Source organism: Heterodontus francisci, chromosome 37, assembly GCF_036365525.1.
Source record: "Heterodontus francisci isolate sHetFra1 chromosome 37, sHetFra1.hap1, whole genome shotgun sequence".
NCBI classification, from domain to species: Eukaryota; Metazoa; Chordata; class Chondrichthyes; order Heterodontiformes; family Heterodontidae; genus Heterodontus; species Heterodontus francisci.
Genome location: NC_090407.1, coordinates 22,748,704 through 22,772,917, shown reverse-complemented (window position 1 = coordinate 22,772,917; position 24,214 = coordinate 22,748,704). Strand labels below are relative to the sequence as shown.

The 24,214-nt window shown below is 41.6% G+C and overlaps 1 protein-coding gene across 1 annotated transcript in view; it reads right to left on the bottom strand.

The window, feature by feature from the left end:
* Nucleotides 1-22,410, bottom strand: part of aldh4a1 (aldehyde dehydrogenase 4 family, member A1) — a 38,543-nt gene extending 16,133 nt beyond the window's left edge. The window contains exons 1-8 of the mRNA XM_068017291.1: nucleotides 21,948-22,410; nucleotides 19,487-19,580; nucleotides 13,720-13,812; nucleotides 11,236-11,283; nucleotides 9,736-9,891; nucleotides 8,434-8,583; nucleotides 8,013-8,087; nucleotides 4,295-4,482 (exon numbers count right to left, since the gene is read on the bottom strand). Coding sequence (XP_067873392.1) covers nucleotides 4,295-4,482; nucleotides 8,013-8,087; nucleotides 8,434-8,583; nucleotides 9,736-9,891; nucleotides 11,236-11,283; nucleotides 13,720-13,812; nucleotides 19,487-19,580; nucleotides 21,948-21,988 — 845 coding nt within the window. The 5' untranslated portion in view covers nucleotides 21,989-22,410. The remainder of the gene's footprint in view (nucleotides 1-4,294; nucleotides 4,483-8,012; nucleotides 8,088-8,433; nucleotides 8,584-9,735; nucleotides 9,892-11,235; nucleotides 11,284-13,719; nucleotides 13,813-19,486; nucleotides 19,581-21,947) is intronic.
* Nucleotides 22,411-24,214: the final 1,804 nt, after the last annotated feature.

Below are 24,214 nucleotides of genomic sequence, written 5' to 3'. Positions count from 1 at the left end.
AACTCTTAAAAATCTTAGAGCAGAGAAAGTTGAGAGGAGATTTGATAGAATCGTTCAAAATCATGAATGATTTTGATAAGAGTAAATGAGAAACTGTTTCCAGTGGAAGAAGAGTCAGTAACCAGAGGGCACAGATCTAAGGTAATTGGCAAAAGAACTAGAGAGGACATGAAGAATTTTATTTTGGTAAACACTGCCAGTTGTGATCTGGCATGCACTGCCTGAAAGCATGGTGGAAGCAGACTGTATAGAAACATTCAAAAGAGAATTGGATAAATACTTGATGAGGAGAGATTTAAAGAGGTATGGGGAAAGAGCACGGGAGGAAGATTAATTGGATAGCTCAATCAAAGAGCCATCACAGGCACAATGGGCCAAATGGCCTCCCTCTGTGCTATATCATTCTACAATTCTTAGTAAATAGAATTACATATCTCAGAAGTTTACAGTACAGAAGGTGGCAATTCAGCCCATGAGTTCTAGGTTTTTACTGAAGAAATCCAAAGCCAATTCCTACAGCGAAGCACCTTCCTCTTACTTCTATGTGCCCTTCATTTGTAAATTTCTATGCCTACATTCATAATGGAAATTATCCATGTAAACTTGTAATTATTACATCCTGTCAGTGGCGATGTTGTAGCACCTCAATTCTACACCTCAGCCTGTACTGCAGAGAAATGCCTCTGATCCAGCCAACTCTGCTTCCAAATGGCTGCATAATTATAGTCATAGTAAATCAAAGTACTTTATAGAAATAAGGACAGAATGTATGAATTTAAATGGGGACTAAATCATGTCTGCCTGCCTTGATGGAATACTCAGTCTAGCAACCGTACTGCATCTGAAAACTAGACTTGTTCTTCACTCTCATGTGCAATGCCGTAAGAGATCAATTGATATGTATGTTTAATAGAGAACAAAACTGATCCTAGAGGTACACCATTTCTGACTCTTCTCCAATCCAAGAAATGGTTACATCTAGCTCTACTATCTCTTCACCACCTCTCCACCGCCTCTGTCCTCTCAGACCACTTTTTCGGCAAACAATCTTGGATCAGATGCAATTTCCTCCTACTAAATATTGGGAAGACTGAAGCCATTGTCTTTGGACCCTGTCAAAAACTCTGTGCCCAATGACACCATTTCTCTCCTGGGACACTGTTTGCAACCTCAGCATCCTATTCAATCCCGAGTTGAGTTTCCAACTCCACATCCATCCCTGCCTCAGCCCAACTGCTGCTAAAACCCATTCATGTCTTTTTCACCTCAAGACACAATTAGATCAATGGTCTCTTGCTGACCTCCCATCCTCCACACGCAACTTCAGCACATCCAAAACTCTCAATTGTCTGTACCTTTGCCACACAAAATTCCACACGTTTATCACTCCAGTCCTTGCTGATTTGCATTGACTCCCAGTCCCCCAAATTTAAATTTTTAACCTCATTTTTGAATTCCTCAATGGCAATGCCCTCGCTATATCCAATTCTTGCAGTCCTACAACTTCATTCCTCTAGCCTCCTCTGTATCCTAACTCCCTTTGCCCCACCACTGGCAGCTATGCCTTCAGCTGTCCAGGCCCTAATCTCGAGAATTTCCTCCCCAAATCATTCAGTCTTCCCACTGCCATCTCCTCCTTAAAACTCTTCATTGGCCAAGTCCCACCGAATATCTCCTTTGTCCTGGCATGAGTTTTTGTCTGACTAAACCTCTAAGTACTTTGGATATTTTTCTGTTAAAGGCACTATACAAATAAGTTGTTGCTACATTTTTAAAATATGAATCTGCTATAAAACCATAACTATTTCCTTTTATATTATTTGCTTTTTAGTCTTTCCAATCTCCCTTTTCATGTTCCCACTACAGTTTCAGTATTTCCCATAATTTTCTTTCTAATATTGCTAACCCAGGCTTTATTATATGCCTCAACTTTAACTTCAGTCTTTCTACGTATTCATAGAACTCCACCCTTTGATGCACCCACTTTTAACTTTAGAGGCATATCTATTTTATACTCTATCCATTTTATATTTCAAGATTTCCTGACTGTTGATGTATTGTTCTGATTGTTAACTTTTCTCGGCAAGTTATTTGGGACAGATTTTTCTTCATTTCTTGCTTTTTCCCGTCTAACTCATTTATCTTTGACTCTTCACTACCTTTTCTCTTTGAACCTTACTGTGATACTTACTATTTCCTAATTGTTCTCCTATTCTCCTGTTATTTATCCCACTTCATTCCTTGGAACAAAAAAAAAAGCAATGTATTTTTAAACTTGCTGGACAAGAAACAATGATCTCAGAAGCTTCTAAAAAGTGTTCTCCTCTTTGAACACAGATTATCATTACCTCACTCAAGCTAGTTAACATAAATGGGAAATTATAGTACTCCTTTTGGAAAATAATTTGCAAGTGGTTTACACATATTAATATAATCCAATTTGTAGGAGATTGTTTCCCCAAGCTCCTTAGTAAAAGATCAGAAACTTTGGGGTCTCAATTTCCCACCCTATCATGGTGGCTCTAGTTTGTGGTATCCCTTTCTATTACATTTGAGACGCCATTACTACCTCCCTTTTCTGAAGGGACATTGAGGCACTCGCTGCTGCCTCCTTACAAACAGCAACAACAATTGTCCCATCCTACTCTCTCACCGACCTTCCAAACTAGCTTGTCCACCAGGACTAATTTTGCCAGCCTCCTTTTGGTCCCTCGGACACACAATAAATCAACAGTCACTGACTCTCTCCACATCTCCCTCCAGAATGTCTGAATACTTGTGAACAAAGCCCTTGCTATCAATGAGCTTATTGTGGATGAATGCATCAACATTATCGCCTTGATAGAAACTTGGCTTATGGGTGATAACATCTTCCTTCTTATTGAAGGCTCCCTGCCTGCCTATACCTTCCGCCACTGGCCCCGTCCAGACTGCCGCGGGTGGTGGGGCTGTCACCAGATCACACCGTGGTCTGTCCCCCCTACTCCTCTGGCACCTTCTCCTCCTTTCAGCACCTTGTGTTGTTCCATCCTTTGCATATCTCCTTTAAAATTCTCATTCTCTACCAACCACCCAAGTACCATGCCTAGTTTCACACTGAGATATCTTCACTGCTTTCTCCCTCAGATCTGAACTGAGTGACTTCACATCCTCAGTGATTTCAACCTCCATCTTTACTCTCCTTGCCTTCTCTAACTGCTCCCTTTATATAAATTTATATATATTGTGAATCTTTGGAATTCTCTAGCCCAGAGGGTTGTGGACGCTCCATCGTGGAATACATTTAAGGCCGGGACAGACATACTTTTGGTCTCTCAAGGAATCAAGGGATATTGCGAGTGGGCCAGAAAGTGAAGTTGAAGCTTAAGATTAGCCATGATCGTATTGAATGGCGGAGCAGGCTCGATGGGCTGTATGGTCTACATCTGCTCCTATCTGTTGTGTTGTGTGCATGCGTATAAAATCTCATCATAGTCAGAGCCACCCCCTCGACCATGCCACCTCAAGTGGCCTCTCCCATTGCCTCAATCATAGACTAGGCCATTTCTGATTACTTCTTTGTATCCTTCTCCACTCTCATTCCACTTCCAATACAGCTTCATTTAGTTTTGCCCTCTCCGCCCCAGAGAAAAATCTCTACTCAAGTCACTTACAATGGCACTTTCAAACTTCCAGCTGTCTAGCCTTTGACTCTCCATTCAACACAATACTTCTGCAGCTACCAATACTGCTCAATCACAGTCTCATCTGCACCATTGATGCCGTTGTCCACATCTTCCATCTTAAATGAACTACAGTTCATCCAAAATTCTGCTGCCCATATCCCAACTTGCATCATGCCGTTCACCCATTGTCCCTTTGCTCACTGACCTACAACGGCTCTGGTCTAACAACTCATTGATTTTAAAATTCTCATCCTTGTGTCCAAATCCCTCCATGGCATCGTTTCTCCCCATTTCTGTAAACTCCTTCAGCCCTACAACCCTTCAAGAGCTCTGCATTCTTCCAACTATTGTCTCTTGTGCATCCCCCCCTCTCTCTTCACTCCATCATTGGCAACCATGCCTTCAACCGCCGTGGCCCAAAGCTCTGAAATATCCTCCCTAAACCCCCTCTCCTCCTTTAAAAAGCTCCTTAAAACCAACATTTTTGACCAAGCTTTTGGTCACCACTCAATGTTTCCTTCTTTGGCTTGTTAAATTTTGTCCGATAACCTGCGGTGAAGTGCCTTTGGACCTTTTACTACGTTAAAGTCACTCTATAAATGCAATTTGTTGCTGTTGTCATTACTTACGGGGCACTGCCGGTGAAGCTGATTCCTGCTAAGTGCTCAGATTCCGTAACTGTATCTCCAAACAGCGGCCCGTCACTTGGAACAAACTGGATGACATTTGGCGGTAGTCCAGCCTCAAGTAGTATTTTGTACACAGTGTAATTCGCAGCCATAGCTGTATCACTGGGTTTCCAGATCACCACATTACCCTAAAACAATAGGCAACAGATTGCAATCCTACTGAAAATTCACAACTTATTACCAAAACTACAATATATGGTGGAAATAAGAGTGTGGTACCCAGAACTATATAGTGCGAGGAAAGTACAGTGGAAACAGATGATGTGGCTGAGGTACTGATGAGTACTTTGCTTCTGTCTTCACAAACGAAGAGGATTCTATCAAAGTTACACTAAAGGAGGAGAGGCTAGAAAAATTGGATAGGATAAAAATATACAAAAGTATTTAACAGGTTGGGAGTGCTCAAAGTAGAATGGTAACCCTGTCTGGATGGGATGGATCGCAAGTGGCTTAGGAAAGCAAGGGTGGGAATAGTGGATGCACTGGCCACAATCTTTTAATCCTCCTTAGAAATGGGAGTGGCGCCAGAGGACTGGAGGATTGCAAATGTTGCGCATCTATTCCAAAAAGCAGGAGAGATACACAAACAAACATACGAATTAGGAGCAGGAGTAGGCCACTCAGCCCCTCGAGCCTGCTCTGCCATTCAATAAGATCATGTCTGATCTGACTGTAACCTCGACTCCACATTCCTGCTTACCCCTGAAAACCTTTCACCCCCTTGCTCATCAAGAATCTATCTACCTCTGCCTTAAAAATATTTAAAGACTCTGCTTCCACTGCCTTTTAAAAGGAAGAGTGTTCCAAAGACTCACGATCCTCAGAGAAAAAGAATTCTCCTCATCTCGGTCTTAAATGGGCGACCCCTTATTTTAGATAGTGACTCCTAGTTCTAGATTCTCCCACAAGGGGAAACATCCTTTCCACATCCGCCCTGTCAAGACACCTCAGAATCTTATATGTTTCAATCAAGTCGCCTCTTACTCTTCTAAACTCCAGCAGGTACAAGCCTAGCCTCATAAGACAACCGGCCCATTCCAGGTATTAGTATAGTAAACCTTCTATGAACTGCTTCCAATGCAGTTACATCCTTCCTTAAATAAGGAGACCAATACTGTACACAGTATCCAGATGCAGTCACACCAATGCCCTGTATAGCTGAAGCATAACCTCCCTACTTTTGTATTCAATTCCCCTAGCAATAAACAATAACATTTTATTAGCTTTCCTAATTTCTTGCTGAACCTGCATACTAATCTTTTGCGATTCATGCACTAGGATACCCAGATCCCTCTGCATCTCAGAGCTCTGCAATCTCTCACCATTTCGATAATATGCTTCTTTTTTATTCTTCCTGGCAAAATGGACAATTTCACATTTTCCCATATTTGCCTGGCAGCTACAGACCAGCCAGCCTACATCTCAAGCATCTGCAATAAGACAGATGAACTAGTGGCCCAAACAGAGGTGAATGATTTAGATCTAATCGTCATTACAGAAACATGGTTACATGGTGATCAAGTTTGGGAAATAAATATTCCAGGGTAGAAAAGATTTTGAAAAGACAGAATGGCAAAGGAGGAGGGGTAACCCTGATAGTAAAGGATGACATAAGGGCATTGGTAAGAAAAGGATCTGGCCTCAGAAGATGAAGTAGAATCAGTATGGCTGGAAATTAGGAATAGCAAGAATCAGAAAACACTGGTGGGATCGTTTATAGGCCCCCTAACACTAGTTATACCTTTGGATAGAGCATTTAACAAGAAATTATTGGAGCTTGTAAAAAAAGGCAATGTAATATTTGTGGGGGTCTTTAATCTTCATATAGACTAGGACAATGATATTGGCAAGAGTGGTCGAGAAGATGAGTTTGTAGACTGTTTTTGGGACAGTTTCTTGGAGCAATACGTTGTGGAACCGACGAGTGATAAAGCTATCTTAGATCCAGTATTGTGTAATGAAGCAGGGTTAATTAGAAATGTCCTAGTAAAAGATCCACTGGGAAATAGTGATAATACCATGAATTCCACGTTAAGTTTGAAAGTGACGTACTCCAATTACAAACAAGAATCTTAAACAAAGCCAAATATGTAGGTATGAGAGAAAAATTGGCTAAATAGACTAAAAGGTATGGCAGTAAACCAACAGTGGGAAACGTTTAAAGAAACAATTCAAAATGTTCAACAAAAATACATTCCATTGAAAAGCAAAAACTCAGCAAGAACAACCCATCCATTGCTCACTCAGGAAGTTAAGGATAATATTAGATTAAAAGAAGAGGCTTAGAATGTTGCAAAATAGAGTAGCAAGTCTGAGGATTGGCAGTGTTTTAAAACCAGAAAAGGGCCACCAAAACATTGCTGATAAAGGAAAAAAATCAGAATGGGAGTAAACTAGCCAATAACATAAAAACAGATTGTAAAAGCTTTTAAGGGCATTTAAGTGGTCATATGGATGAAAATGGAATAGTGTAGGTCAGATGGTTTCACAGGTCGGCGCAACATCGAGGGCCAAAGGGCCTGTACTGCGCTGTAATGTTCTATGTTCTAAAGGAAGAGAGTAAAGAAAGTAAATGTTCACGGGGGAAAATGAGGAAATGGCAGAGGCACTGAACAAATATTTTGTGTCCGTCTTCATAGAAGACACAAGTTTCATAACAGAAATAGACGGTAACCGAGGGCCTGAAAAGAATGAGGAAATTCATATCAGCAGAGAAAAAGTATTGGAGAAACTGTAGGGACTAAAATCTGACAAATCCCCAGGACATGATGGCCTACATCCTAGGGTTCTAAAAGGAGACAACTGCAGAGATAGTGGATGCACTAGCTATGATTTACCAAAATTCCTTAAATTTTGGAACGGTCCCATCAGATTGGAAGTTGACAAATGTTACACCGCTTTTTAACAAAGGAGAGGGAGAAAAAACAGTAAACTACAGGCCAGTTAACTTCACATCAGTCGTTGGGAAAATGTTGGAATCTATTATTAAGGAAGTCTTAACAAAGCACTTAGAAAAGCACAGCATGATTAGAACAAGTCAACATGGTTTTTACTGAAGAGAAATCCTGTTTGACAAATTTTAGAGTTTTTTGAGGATATAACTAGTAGGGTAGATAAAAGGAGAACCAGTAGATGCATTATACATGAATTTCCAAAAGGCGTTTGATAAGGTGCGACGATTAACACACAAGATAAGGGCTCTAGGAGTTGGGGGTATTACGTTAGCATGGATCGAGGATTGGTTAACCGACAGGAAGCAAAGAGTAGGCATAAATGGGGAATTTTCAAGTTGGCAGCCTGTGAATAATGAACTGCTGCAAGGATCAGTGCTGGGGCTTCAGCTATTTACAATCTATATTAAATGACTTAGACAAGGAGACAGAGAGTAACGTATCTAAGTTTGCTGATGATACAAAGGTAGGTAGAAAGTTAAGCTGTGAGGAGGACACAGAGGTTGCAAAGAGATAGAGACAGGTTAAGTGAGTGGGCAGCAAGATGGCAGATGGAGTATAATGTAGGGAAGTGTGAAGTTATTCACTTTGATCGTAAGAATAGAAAAGCAGAATTTTTGTGCACAGCAGGAGATTCTCTTATACTGAGCCTGATCCACTTTGTGAAGTTTTCCTTAATAAAGAAATTGCTGATCCTTGTTTCTCACCATAAGTGCTGGAGCTCCTGCCAGGTTTCCACCTATTGCAGTGAAATTAAATGGAGAAATAGCTGCTACAAAGCCCTGGAAGAAAAAAAAAAGTGGTAAAAGCACAGTATCGGAACTCAATGCATAAAATACCATTATCGATCACTTGCTGCAATACATGTGCTGATCTCAGCCTCACACTCATGGATGATTTTCTCCTTCATCACTTGCGCAGTAAACTGACAAGGCAGACCTTCCACCCATAACAGAACCTGTCCCATTTTCACTTCCACTGAAATCAATGGAAATTAAAATTAGGAGGGTTTGAGAATGAGCAGGCAGCACACACTGCCAGTTCATCTGACTGTCTTGCTTTTAAAAAAAAAAACGCCATCTCTTGTGCCAGTCTCTCCTTTTAGCTTATCCTCATGTACATGCTCACCTCCAGACTCCGGTAAAGCGAAGTGTTAGTGCTTGGTGGTTCACTGATTGGCTGTTCATGTTGAAGTTCCACAGCATATTTTGCATTGAATCGGAAGAAGTCTATTAGTTCTGCTGCCGCATCAATCTCTGCTTGAATTACTGTTTTACCCTGAAGAAACAACAAAAACAAATGTCCAATAATAATATATTGCCCCATTAGAATTTTGAACGAGATGTTAAACTGAGGTCCGGTCAACCCTCAAATGGATGTAAAAGATCCCATGGCATTATTAAAAAACAGCAGTGGAGTTCTCCCCAGTGTCTTGATCAATACTTATCCCTGAACAAACATCACTAAAATCAATTATCTTGTTGAGATTTGTGTGACCTTGCTGTCCTCAAATTGGCCACTGCATTTCCTACATTACAGCAGTTACTGCTGAAAGATACATGGGTGTCTGAGAATCAGGTTGATTGTAAAATGCTATTTTGTATATATGCAATGCTTCATGACCCTCTGTCTCTTTCAATGACTTTCCGAGCACAGTATAGACAAACTAGGAGAGCGCGAGCTGGCACAGCAAGATCACAAGCAGTGGGCAGTTTAGCACAAGTTGGATATTACCTGCCAGCAAGAACAGTAGATAGAGCAGTGTATGGGAACCAAGGTCAGCCATAAAGCCATTGGAATGCTGTGAAAAGAAAGGGAGTACTAGTATCTTTGCTAAAGGCTGGGATAATGGGTGCCTAGCAGGGACCATTAGCTATCAAGGACACCATATGTCTCCAGTGTGAAAACATGCCCCTTTGTGTTGCCATTGGTATACCTGATAACAGCCTCAATCAAAATAAGCAGGGGGTCAGAAGATTGAAACCCGAGCAGACAGCGTCACTGTGTGCGCAGTATTTCTTTAATTGGATAATGGAGTTTTGGGTGTAAGCCTGTGATTGATCCTTGTTGAAACAATAGTTTTTGAATGATAGCAAAGGTATAAAAAATGGGCCCCAACGGACACTCAGGATAGAAGATTTCACAGAAATTCAGGAGACAGCTGGAAAAATAGGTGACACTTAGTCACAAATTAAATCTTACTTATGCTTAAATAAAATCATAACTGTCATCATTATGGAGTCAGCTTCAAACCATTGAACAGACTCCAAAAAGGGACTCAAGGGACTCCAAAAGAACTTATTTCTTGCACTACACTTCAGAAAGTACTTCATTGGCTGTTAACCACTTTGGAACATCTTGAGGTCATGAAAAATGTTAGATAAATGAATGTTCTATATTTTCTTACCGATGGGAGTCTAATCTACATACCTGTCCAAACATGGTTCTGGCCAACAGCTCTGCACGTCTCGACCCACTGATCAAGTCGGCAGCTTTAAAGAATATTTGTGCTCGATCCTCGACAGGTTTGAGATCCCATTCTCTGTGGGCAGATAGTGCTGCATTAATCGCTTTATTAATCAAATCCTGTAAAAAAAAAGTGAAAAAGGAGATTCAGTTTCTATTTGAGAGAGAATAATCAGGTGAAATTCAAAAGTCTAATTTCACTTGTATGTAAATTTATTTTAAGCTAAACACCAAGCAAATCAAACGAGAAAAAAATTCCAGCATTCCCGATTTAGAAAGATTATTGTACTGACATGCCACAGCATTTCTCTTTAGGAAATGAGAATCCAAAGGGTTAATCCTCATTTGTTTTTGAGATAAGGAAGTGAACAAGGGCCACCTCTGCCCAACAACCTTGCATTCAGCCTCTGGCTCAATCTGGTCTCTTCTGTGGGTGTTGTCCACTTCTCTCATTTTGGGTGGCACTGCTCCAGGTGGACAATCTCAGTTGCTCATTTCATCACTGGAATAAACCTTTAAATATTGTCTCAAGTTATCCTGTTACTGGACCATGGTTACTACCCATTAGTCAGAACATCGAAAGCAACACAGTTGCATACCATTTATTTCCTGCAATTGCTTTGAGAAACAGCCTGAGCCATTTTAATAGCAACGCATACTCCACCAATGGCCTATGGAACTGGGATTTTAAAGAGCAAAGGACAGTGTAAGAAACAGGTTTGAGTCTACACTTCTACTTGATCGAACAGTTGCCATCCTTCCCAATGAGCATCAGCTCTCCTAAACCCTTGACATTGTATTATTATAGTTCAGAAAGTTATCTAAATTTAGTTAAGGCAAGAGATTTGGGGATGAAACTATTTAAAAAAAAGGTTAACCTGTAGCATTCTAATACAATAAAAAGTACGAACTTGCATTTATATAGTGCCTTTCACAATCCCACTATGTCCCAAAGCATTTCCCAGTCAATAAATTCCTATTGATTGATGCTGTTGAAATGTAGGGAAACGTGGCAGCCAATTTGCACTCAGCAAGATCCCACAAACAGCAATGAGACAAATGACCAATTAAATTTTTTTTGTTTAAGTGATGTTGGATGAGGGCTAAAGATTGGCTAGGGCACTGGGAAAAACTGCTCTGCTCTTCTTTTCAATGGTGCCATGGGATCTTTTACATCATCTGAGGTGACAGACAATTTAACATCTCATCAAAAGACTGTACCTCCAACAGTGCAGCACTCCCTCACCACTGTACTGGAGTGTCAGCCTAGATTATGGGCTCTAGTCTCTGGAGTGGGGCTTGAACCTATAACATTCTGACTCAGGAGGTGACAGTGCTACTTGCTGACATTTTAATACATTTTAATACAGTAACTTCTTAAATCAACAAAACTTGGAACTGCTATTTTCCAATCCAATCAGTCTCCTTCATACTGCTCAGTTAGTCTCCACTCTGTCAGCTTACCTTATCAGCATAGCAGAACTTGGCCACTTTATGTGAATGGTTAAATGGCTAAAATAAAGAAAACAAGGACATTCTTAATTCATACTGAGATTGTATTCTGCAGCTATTTAAACATATAAAAATCAGATTGTTCCTATAGCATTCGTACACTAAGTGAGTGCAGTCAAACCCAATTATTAAAGCCACCTTTTCAGTTAAGAAAAAATTGAAAGAAATATGGAATTTAATCCCCCAAAACATGGACAAAAATCCACTGTAATAGATACAGATTACATCACAGAAACAGACCATTCATCCCAACTGGTCTATGCTAGTATTTATGCTCCAAGTGCCTCCTCTCAACATATTTCATCTCCCCTATCAGTATATTGAAAACAAAATTTGACAGTCACCATAAATCACTGCCACAGAAGCTAGGGTAGATATGGAGAAACTATTGCCTCCGCTGGGGCAGTCCAGAACAAGGAAGCATAACTTTAAAATCAGAGCTAGGCTATTGAGAGTGCATTCAAAAAGCACTTTTTCTTTTACACCATGAGGTGGAAACCTAGAATTCTCTTCCCCAGAAGTCTATGGATACTGAGAAAATTGAATTTTTTAAGACTGATAGATTTGTTATTAGGCAAGAGCATCAAGGGAAAGGGATCAAAATCGAACACAGTGCTGAAGTAAAAATGAGCCATGATCTAACTGAAGTGTGGAACAGGCTCAAGGGGCTGATGGCATACCATGAAATTACTTCCACTGAGGCAGAGAAGCCCAAGTGGAGATTTCACAAGATAATTATGGATGAGGATGGCCATTTTAATTCATCCATCCAGAAGGACCCTACAGAACCCTACCCCACCCCCAACATTTCAACATCCAATTGTTTCTTGTATGACCGTGGGATTTAGTAGATAGTCTCACAGCTCTGGTATTACTCTAGAAACTCTACACCGTATATTCTGTTTTTCTGTACTTCTAAATAATGGGGTACTCTAGCTGGCCTAACCATTACTTTGTACAAATTTATTACCCATTTGTCTTGAACGCAATGTCCCTACGTATAAAACCAAAAGTAATACTGGCCTTTTTTTTATTGTTCTAGCTGCCTGCACTTCCAAGATATTTCAGCCTCTAGGTCTCGCCATTCATTCACAGCCTTCAGGGTCTTTGAATTGAGTGTGTATCCTGTTCCTTCTTTCTCCTCCAAAAATGCATCACCTCACACTTCTCAACATTAAATTACATCTGCCACTTGTCTGCCCGTTTCACGAGCCTATGTCCTTCTCAACGTCACGCTGCTGCTTACCAAACCTCTACTTTTGAGTCATAGCAAGTTTTGATAATATACTCCCTATGCCCAAGTCCAAACCATTAATACATCAAGAGCAAGTGTGAAAGCAGTACTGATGCTTGAGGTGTACGAATGCCAGTCTTTCTCCAATCTAAGTAACATTTATTAATCTTAATCATTTGTTCCCAGTCAGTTGACCATCTTTCTATCCATGTTGCTATGTTTCCTCTTCCACCATGCTGGATTTCTTTTTTAAAAATATTAAACCTCAAATATCTGAAAATCCATATGCACTACATCTACTGCATTCCCTTTATCAATGTAATCAATCACTTCTTCAAAAAAAAACTCAAATTTTATAAGAAACTATCATTTCAACAGTACACCAGGAGTACTACTTGTGCTATATAGTATTTGCCCAATATCTTTCTTACTGCAAATAATTTCATTTACAAGTAAAGTTGATTAGCTACTTTCTAGCCTGCATTCGTTGGTGTTGTGATATTTTCCATCTTCTCAGAGACTGAAGACATAGTGGGAATCCTAACTGATCCCCAGAAAGCAGTTTATTACTTTCATTAGACCCAAGATATCGTAGCTCAGATTGGCACACATCAAAAGAATCCAATTTCAGATCACAGTGCATACACTTCATGTACTGCAACGAATGTTAAATGAACTGTAAAAGTACAAGGCAGGCCGGTATATCCCTGTACTTTCCCTAGGATTGGAATCAAATGCCAGTAGAGGATGACAATCACATTCACATTTCTCTTACTGAGTTACTAGTCTTTGGCTGGTTGGTTATACAACACTGAGTAGAGACATGGAGAACAGGGGTTATACTGAGTTGCACTTAAATGCATCTTAGATTTCCCATACAGAGAAATTGAGAAACCATTAGGAGGGCCAAGATGACTCAGGCATCCTCTCAACCTGCTCTGGAGTGTTTGGTAAAGAAACAAAATTCAGAAAAATAAAATATATTTTCACATTTTATTGAATAAATTAAATATTTTGAGGTTTCTCAGTTAAGTTCCTAGCATTCAAAGATCAAACAGTTCAAATTTATACAGTGCAACAGAATGGTGTTGAGGAGGTGCTGTAAAGTGAAGCAAGTTCTACTATAGACTTCAGTAGTTCTCTTACCAAGGTTCATCTGAATAAACCTGAATCAAACACAAAGTTAGTACTTTGATACTCACACATAGCTGATACCGTATCTCATTGGTCCAGACAGGTTCTCCACCAACCACACAGGGGACCTCAAGTGTCTGTCCCTTCAGATCATTCAGGACCTAACGAAAAGACAATTTCATTAAATTCAAAGGATCGAGCAAGGGATAGCACACATCACATTCCCAAATCTGATAATGTTGCACTTCACACAGGGAAAAAAAAGCACCTGCTCAAATCTACAACCTAGTCGAGACCTACATCCCAGTTCAGCTACCTTCCCCAACCACCTAGTCTTCTGACTCCTTCCTATTCTGCATTTCCTCCCCCCACCACTCCATCACCAATGGCAGGACCCTCAGTCATCATGGCCCTGCACTCTGAAATTCTCTTCCTAAACCCCTAGAACTTGCTACATCACTTCTTACCTAAAAAAATCTCATCAAAACATTGCCTTGACAATGTACTCAGTTACCTTGCCTAACTCCTTGGGATCTGTGGCACGAAGGTAAGTCAGCAAGGACAGAGTGATGGATGAACAGAACTTAGTGCAGGACAGGATATGTGCATCAGAGTCTTAAATAAGTTGGAGTTCATGGAGGGTGCAGATTGGAAGGCTAGCAGGGACATTAAGAGAATTTGACTTTGGAGGAAACACAGGCACCTGTAAGTTTCAGCAGATGGAGGCAAGCAATATTGAAGAGATGGAAGTGGTATTAATGACAAATAGGATTTAATATTTGAAGTTTAGCTTAGGGTTAAACAGTATCCCAACACTGTGAACAGTGTTGTTCACTTAAGAGGGTCCCCAGGAGGATTGAGTCAGCACCAAAATAGCAGAATTTGTGGTAGAAGACAAAGATAATAGTGCTCTTGAGCTGGAAAAAGTTAGTTATAAGTTTATGTCAGGTTAGCTGGCTATACAATGTATACTAATACTATTCTTTTCACTTAGCCAGGAGATAAGGTCGTCACATCATCTTGCTCCTCTTCCTTTCATTCTTAAGTGATTAGGTGTTCCAGGGAAGGCAACTCAACCAACAGTAATAAACATAAAATGGCTTTGTCTACAGGAGGACATTCTGTTCGAAATAAATACCAAATAATCTACCTTCACTGCTAGTAACCAGGGGGAATTTAGGCTTTTACTGAATTAACAATGGAGTCCACAGATTTTATTTACTTTCTGCTATCTGTCTTTGTTCCCTCTGTCTTGAGAGCTACCCAAGATCTCTCAGCAGTGAGATATTTATGGATATGTTTTGACAATCAAGTTGAGAAGCTATATCAGAAAGTACGAACAGACAAATTAGGAGTAGGCCATTCAGCCCATCAAGCCTGCTCTGCCATTTGATAAGACCATGGCTGATCTGACTGTGGCCTCAGCACTACTCTCCTGTCTACCTGCTATAACCTATGACTCCCTTGTCAATCAAGAATCTATTTAACTCAGCCTTAAAAATATTCAATAACCCTGCCTCCATTACTCTCTGGGTAAGAGAATTCCACAGAACAACAACCCTTGAGAGAAAAAAATTCTTCTCATCTCTGTATTAAATGGGAGACCCCTAATTTTTAAACTGTGCCCCCTAGTTCTAGTCTCTCCCATAGGGGAAACATCCTTTCAGCACCCATCCTGTCAAGTCCCCTCAGGATCTTATATTTTTCAATAGTGACTCCTCAGAGGATAGGTGTATCACCCCACTATTTAAGAAGGGAGGGAGAGATAAAACAGGGAATTACAGACCTGTTAGCCTTACATCAGTCATTGGGAAAATGTTAGAATCTATTCTAAAGGATGTGATAAATGGACATTTGGATAATAATGATCTGATTGGGCATAGTCAACATGGATGGATGAATAGGAAAACATGTTTGATGAACCTGTTGGACTTTTTTTTGAGGATGTTACTAACAGAATTGATAAAGAGCAGTCAGTGGACTTGGTATACTTGGATTTTCAGAAGGCTTTTGATAAAGTCCCCCACAGGTTGGTTAGCAAAATTAAAGCACATGGGATAGGAGGTAATATACTGGCATGGATTATGGATTGGTTAACAGACAGAAAGCAGAGAGTAGGAATAAACGGGTCATTCTTGCGTTGGCAGGCTGTGACTAGTGGGGTACCGCAGGGATCAGTGCTTGGGCCCCAGCTGTTCACAATATATATCAATGATTTGGATGTGGGGACCAAATGTAGTATTTCCAAGTTCGCGGATGACACAAAACTAGGGGGGAAATGTGTGCTGTGAGGAAGATGCAAAGCAGCTTCAAGGGGATTTGGACAGACTTAGTAAGTGGGCAAGATCATGGTAGATGGAATATAATGTGGAAAAATGTGAGGTTATCCACTTTGGTAAGAGGAACAGATGTGCAGAGTATTTCTTAAATGGTAAGAGATTAGAACGTGTAGATGTACAAAGGGACCTGGTGTCCTTGTCACTAAGTCACTGAAAGCTAACATGCAGCTGCAGCAAGAAATTAGGAAGGCTAATGGTATGTTAACCTTTATTGCAACAGGATTTGAGTACAGGAGTTGTGAAGTCTTGTTTCAATTGTATAGAACCTTTGTTAGATCGCACTTGGAGTACTGTGTGTAGTTTTGGTCCCCTTACCTTAGGGAGAATATTATTGCCATAGAGGGAGTGCAACGAAGGTTCACCAGACTTGTTCCCGGGATGGTGGGACTGTCCTATGAAGAGAGATTGGGGAAACTGGGCCTGTATTCTCTAGAGTTTCAAAGAATGAGAGGTGATGTCATTGAAACCTACAAAATACTTAAAGGGATAGACAGGGTAGATGCAGCCAAGATGTTTCCCCTGGTTGGGGAGTCTACAACCAGGTGTCACAGTTTCAAAATAAGGGGGAAGTCACTTAGGACAGAGATGAGGAGAAATTTATTTCCTCAGAGGGTTGTGAATCTTTGGAATTCTCTACCCCAGAGGGCTGTGGAACTCAGTCATTGAGTATGTTTAAAGCAGAGATTGACAAATTTCTAAATATAAATGACACAAGGGGATCTGAGGATAGTGTGGGAAAAAGGCATTGAAGTGGATGATCAGCCATGATCATATTGAATGGTGGGGCAAGCTCGATGGGCTGAATGGCGGGGCAAGCTCGATGGGCTGAATGGCCTACTCCTGCTCCTACGTTCTTTCCTATGTAATATCCTGTTAACAGTTTCTAGTTAAATGACTGTATTGACAGTTCAATCAAGGTGAAAGCTTGGGAGTGATACTTGTTAAAGTAAAAGCATTGCAGCTAATTGGAGGAGGTAATGTGGAAACGATAGATGCTCACAGTCAGTGAAAGGTTTAAAAGGTGGGTGTTAGAATAGATACTTCAGAATTCAACAAGACCTGACCAGCCATTAATCCTTTAGTGTTTGAAAACTGGAACGCGTGAATTCTCCAGTAACGTGTGTAATTTTAATAGTTATCATTGTATACTTAATTCTATGAAAGACAATAAATACATTTGAATCTTATCTTGAAGACATACTTATAAATTTATAAATAAGAACATCCATTCCCTAGCAATTTCAATCAATCCTCTGAGGAGAACCAGCCAGTAAGTTCACAATGCTCAAAAAGGTCAGGGGATTTCTGTGTAGTCAATTTTGAAAAAAAAATTCTTTCATGGGATGTGGGCGTTTCTGGCAAGGTCAGTATTTGTTGCCCCTCCCTAATTGCCCTTAATAGCCGAGTGGCTTGCTAGGGCAGTTAAGAGTCAACCACATTGTCGGTCAGACCAGGTAAGGATAGCAGATTTCTTTCCCTAAAAAACATTAGTGAATCAGATAGGTTTTTACAACAATCAATGATAGCTTCGTGCAATCATTACTGAGACTAGCTTTCGATTCTAGATTTGTTATTATTTAATTGAATTTAAATTTCATCAGCTGCCATGGTGGGATTTGAACCCGTATCCCCAGGGCATTACCCTGGACTTCAAAATGCAGTCTGGTAATCAGGCCCTAGTAATATGCCAAGGGAAACAGTTGCATAATGCGGTTCTGCTCTAGTGTCTTTACAAACAGAAAGGGTAATATTTTGGGAGGAGTAGGTTAGTCATCTGGTTATTGGGAGCAGATTGAGATGGTCATCTTTGGAAGATCTACAGACAATGACTGAGGCCATTCGTTTCTAATCTGTTCATTGTTGGGCCATGACTATGCTCAGAATTACATCTAGTATTTTATGAAACCAGTTTCAAACCCCACAGTAAAGCAGAAATCAAAGTGGCCACATAGAGCAATGAAAGCTCACTACTGTTACCATCTAGAGAACAGGATCTAAAATAATCACTTTTTGGGTGGGGTGAGATTCAGATGATGAATGAAAAAAGCAAGCACTAACACCTGGTTAAAGAGTGGCCCACCTGCTTATTGCCTGGGGAATGGAAGGTAGTGCTGGGGAGCCTAAAAAGGTTTGGGGTAGAAAAGAAATGAAGAACAATCCTTACATTAGACTACCCGTCTTCCAAGTGCTTTGTTAAGGGTTCCAGGGCTGCACATTTCCTTTGACTACATTTCAAAAATGAATTATTGACCAGATACAGCACGAGAGCACAGAGAGAGGGGGAAAGAATTGGCCATCCTATTGTGACCACAAAGTTTCCTGCTTGTTCATTAACCAGAATTGGTGACAGTTGCAGAGAAAGAAATGGGAAAAAGCTACTTCCAGTGATCCAGTAACCAGATGGTATAAGTTCAAGATCATCACTAAAAGAATGAGGGGAAAGAATTAGGAAATTTTTTCTTTTCATACACAGGGCTTGTTGAGTCATGGAAACAGGGGAAACAAAATCCATAAAGGCTTCTAAAAAAAAAAGTAGACAATTATTTGAGAACAGGTACAAGGGAAGTACAGGGGCATGGAACTAAACGCATAGCCAGCACAGAAAGTCAGCATAGACTGGATGGATCAAATAGCCTACTTGTTTGTGTAAAATCTTATGATTCCAAGCACTGCCTGTGGGAATGAGCTCACTTGGCCAATTCTGCTCATCTGATTTTTGGAAGCTGAGATAGGAGCACCTTGAGCAATTTTACATTTATTTAAAAAGCAGAATAAAATTATAAAGTTTAAAAAATGTGCTAATTTGTAAAGAAAACAGAATTTAGCAGATATAATCTGACATGGTACTGCAGTGTACTGGTTATGGCACAAGACGTTCAACAAAGAACAGCAGGATGTGAAAATGAATTTAACTTGCGGGCGAGCAACAGAACAAGAATCATACCGTCTTCTCAAATACCCAACTAATGCTGTTCCTACAGGTGACCCCATTCCTACCCCACATGCTAATTCTCCGAACTGGCCACAGACTACAATGCTTAAAAGTAAGGAAAAAAAATCAGTGGCGATGGTAGCGTCTTTACCACACGACAGCAACAGCTCAAGAAGGCAGCCCACCAACATCTTCTTGGGAACAGCAGGGACAGGTAATAAATGTGGCCTCCCCAACAACACCTACATTCCCAGAACAAATAAAAATCCAGTGCAACGATGATGTGTAAAAATTCATTGCTGACCACACTGTAATAAACCCTACTGGACGAGTGGCATTGTTGCATAGAGGCTGAATATGAGAAGGTTCACATGTATATTTATTCATGTTACTGTGCTAAGATGCATCTCTTCATTGAAAGCAATACCATTGTTCAGTTTATTGCTTTGTTCGTCTGGTTAGATGTAATGTTGATGCTGTTTTGTACTTCTTGTTGGACTTGTATTTATTCATGTTTTGCAAAAGTTACACAAGATTTTTTTAAAGTAAAACTTATGACCAGACCTTCTCTAGGGCTTGTCGTTCTGAGCTTCCTCGTTTGAATTCGAGGACTGGTTCATTCTGCACAGCTACCGCAGCCGTGTGTTGTAAACGGAACCTGCAACAAATAGTTACAGACAACAATCACACCATAAACTAATTATTAACATTTATACAATTAACTTAACTCAGCTTGATATCAAATACTATCAAAGAATAGTTACGCAGCCTTACGTGCATTTAATACTTAGCTGTCCAGTTATTTTTCTTATATACAAATAAACAGTGAGGCACTGATAACATAAACACAGGCAGCTTTTCTCTCTATATTGGTCAAGCCTTTGGAAAGTACATAGTTATTTCAGGACCATGCATTGGTTCCAGTCATCACAATAAAGTCCACTTAACCGTCATCACCTAACCAATTGGATTCTTGCTGGTTATACATAGAAACTACAAGATGGAAACAAGCCATTTTGGTGTTTATTCTTCAAATGAACAGTGTCCTAATCCGATCTACCTGTTCTCACCACCCAATTTTCCTTCCGCATCCTGGCTGACATTGTAAATGTTTCCCTTTCAAAGCAGCCATCATCACGTCAAAAAACACACATTGACATCCGTCTTTGTCCAGTATTGCCCACTTCCTCAGCAAAATCCATGAATGCATTGTCACCTCCCAACTCTGTATCCATCTTTCCCCAACTCCCAGTTTGAATTCTCTAAAATCAGATTTCCGACCCTGACCCAGCATTGTAGTAGCTCCAAAGTCACAAAGAACTGTTAATGTTAACTGCCTTTTCCCTCCTTGTCCTCTCTGCAGCTTTTGACAGATGGACTACACCATCCTGCTCTCTGTTGTACAGCTAAGGGTTTAACTCTTATCTATCAAATTGTGGCCAGAGCATCACTAGCAGTGGCTTCTCTTCCCATACTGTTACCTCCAGGTTCACCCCCAAAGATCTAGCCTTTGTCCACTTGTCTTCCTCATTGGCAACATCATCTGACAACATAGGGTCAGCTTCCACATAAGCAGTTATGACACCCAGCTCTACCTCTCGACTCCTCCACTACCTTTGTGCTCATCAGACATCCAATCCTGGATAAGCCCTAATCTGCTTCATATAAACATTGGGAAGACATAAGCCATCACCTTTGACCCCACCGCTCCCCCCCACAGAAACTCGACTCCTGCCACTGGTTCCATCCCCTCTCCCAGATATAGTGTCAAGTTGAACCAGGTTCCTTGCAATCTCACCATCCATGGTCCTGAGCTGAGATTCTGACCCCATATCCTCTACATCACCAAGACTGAACTCTTCCATCTCTGTAATATCATCTGACTTCTTCATTGCCTCAACCCACCTGCTGCTGAAAGGCATGCCTTTGTCATCTCCAAAAACTTGTATTTATATAGTGCATTTATAGTAACAAAACATCCAAAGGCACTTTACAGGAATGATATAAAGCAAAATTTGACACTAAGCCACATTAAGTGACATCAGGACAGATCGGCAAAAGCTTGGTCCAAGAGGTAAAGGTCAGCAAAGGAAACCCGACCCAAGCCAGAATGCCGGACCTGGAAGTGCAATCCGACCCGAACCAGACATGTTGTCGGGTCCCGTCAGGTCGGGTAGCAGGCCTTTACATCAGTACATGGGTAAAGGCCTGCTATTGGACCCGACCCGACGACATGTCGGGTTCGGGTCCGGTATTCGGGCTTGGGTCGGGTTTCCTTTGCAGACCTTTACAAAGGGGTAGGTTTTAAGCAGCATCTTAAAAGGAGAGATAGAGAGGCAGAGAAGTTTAGGAAGGGAATTCCAGAGCTTTGGGGCCCAGGCCGCTGAAGGCATGGTGAACTGATTAGAATCAGAGATGCTGAAGAGGCCAGAATTAGATGAACACAGTTATCGCAGAAGGTTGGGGGGCTGGAGGAGATTACAGGGACGGGGAGGGGCAAGACCGTGGAGGAATTTGAAAATAAGGATCAGAATTTTAAAATCAATGCTTAACCAGCAGTCACTGTAGGTCAGCGAGCACAGGCACGACGGGTGAAAGGGACTTTGTACCAGTAAGGTCACAGACTGCAGAGTTTTGGATGACATTGAGTTAATGGAGGGTAGAATGTGGGAGGCCAGCCAGCAGTGCGTTGGAATAGGCAAGTCTAGAGGTAACAGAAGCATGAATGAGCGTTTCAGCAGCAATTGAGCTGCTAGACTAAATTATTCCAATGGGATTTCCCCACTCCCCGCACGGGAGCACCTCCGAGCGCTGTTAACGTGGACCCAACCCGCTCGCCGCCGTCTACTCCGCGCGACTCCCGGACCCCCCCCCCCCCCCACCCGCCGTCTACTCCGCGCGACTCCCGGACCCACCCGCCGTCTACTCCGCGCGACTCCCGGACCCCCCCCCCCCACCCGACCCGCCGTCTACTCGTCCCTCCCTCGACTCCGTGATCCGTCTCGGGCCCTCCCGCCTCACTCACCCAGAGCGGCTGTTGGCCAGAAGCCGCCGGACACTCAGCATGGCGCCCGCTTCGGTCTCGCCAGGCAGCGACCGTCCTCAGGCTTGGGTTCGGTTCTCGCCCCAAGCAGCCGGTTCCCAGGCTCTAGGTCAAGGCTTTATCCGATGGCAGGTGCTTCAGTCCCCCCCACCAGGAGGGTAGCGAATTCGTAGCCTCCCTTCGTTAATTTGCCCGGAATTGTTTGTGGTGCGTAGGCCCGTCGAGCGAGGGACGAAGCCGCATCCAACAGACTCCAATGCCGAGAAAGCGGGAGAGGGGGGGTAGGGGGGGGAAGGGCAAGCTCTTCGTTTAATCTAACTTAATCCGTTAAATAAGACTTGATTCATTCAACAGCTGAATTCATAATTTATCATATCATTAAAGTCAGTGCTCAATTAATCATTTAGATCAGTGGGATAAAGTTAAATATTAAATAGGGATAGAAACAAGAAGTCTGAATTTTTCAGTAAATTAAAAGTTAAGCTTTTTAGATAAAAGTTGAGTGAAAATGAGTGAACTGCCAAAATAGTGACATCACCATAGGAAAAATAACTGATTGGTGAGCAGTTGGTGTTTTTTTTTAGTAGGGTGGCGTGGTCCAGTGGAGTGTACAGCCTGTTACACGTGGGAACTCTAGGGCATATGCAGGGTTGTCAGCTGCAGCTCTGGGTCGCTGAGCTTGAGCACAACGGGCGAGGCGGAGAGTTTTGTGGATAGCATGTTTATAGATGTGGTCACCCCACAGCTTAAGAGTATGCAGGCAGAGAGGGAATGGGTTACTGCCGCGCAGGCAGAGAGGCCCAGGCAGGTAGTGCAGGAGAGCATCTCACTCACCAACCGGTATTACGTTCTGCATACTGGTGAGAGTGATGGTTCTTCTTTACCAGAAGAATGTAGGTCCGTTACAGTCAGAAACGGGAATTTATTATGGGGAATTTTAAAAATGGCTGACCAACTAAATGCATACTTTGGTTCTGTCTTCACAAAGAAGGACACAAATATCAAAGCAGAAATGTTGGAGAATACAGGGCTTAGTGAGAGAGAGGAACTGAAATAAATCAGTATTAGTAGAGAAATGGTGTTGGGGAAATTGATGGGATTGAAGGCCCATAAATCCCCAGGGCCTGATGGTATGCATCCCAGAGTACTTAAGGAAGTTGACCTAGAAATAGTGGATGCATTGGTGGTCATCTTCCAAGATTCTATAGACTCTGGAACACTTCCTACAGATTGAAGGGTAGCTAATGTAACCCCACTATTTAAAAAGGGAGGTAGAGAGAAAGCAGGGAATTATGGACCAGTAAGCCTGACGTCAGTAGGGGAAAACTCTAGAGTCCATTATCAAAGATTTTATAGCAGAGCACTTGGAGAACAGTGGTAGAATTGGGCAGATGCAGCAAGGATTTACGAAAGGGACTTGACAAATCTACTAGAATTCTTCAAGGATGTAATTAGTAGAGGTGATGAGGGGGAGCCAGTGGATGTGGTTTATTTCGACTTTCAGAAGGCTTTCGACAAAGTCCCACATAAGAGATTAGCATGTAAAATTAAAGCGCATGGGATTGGGGGTAGTGTATTGCGATGGATAGAAAATTGGTTGGCGGACAGGAAAAAAAGAGTAGGGATAAATGGGTCTTTTTCCGAATGGCAGGCAGTGACTTGTGGGGTACCGCAGGGATTAGTACTAGGACCCCAGCTATTCACAATATATATTAATGATTTAGAGGAGGGAACTAAATGTAATATCTCCAAATTTGCAGATGACACAAAACTGGGTGGGAGGGTGAGTTGTGAGGAAGATGCAGAGAGGCTTCAGGGTGATTTTGACAAGTTGAGTGGGCTAATGCATGGCAGATGTATAATGTGGATAAATGTGAGGTTATCCACTTTGGTAGCAAAAACAGGAAAGCAGATTATCTGAATGGCTATAAACAGAGGGGAATATGCAGCGAGACATGCACCAGTCGCTGAAGGTAAGCATGCAGGTGCAACAGGCGGATGGTATGTTGGCTTCTATAGCGTGAGGATTCGAGTACAAGAGCAGGGATGTCTTGCTGCAGTTATATAGGGCCTTGGTGAGGCCACACCTGGAATATTGTGTGCAGTTTTGGTCTCCTTATCCGAGGAAAGATGTTCTTGCTATAGAGGGAGTGCAGCAAAGGTTTACCAGACTGATTCTTGGGATGGCAGGACTGATGTAGGAGGAGAGATTGAGTCGGTTAGGATTATATTTGCTGGAGTTCAGAAGA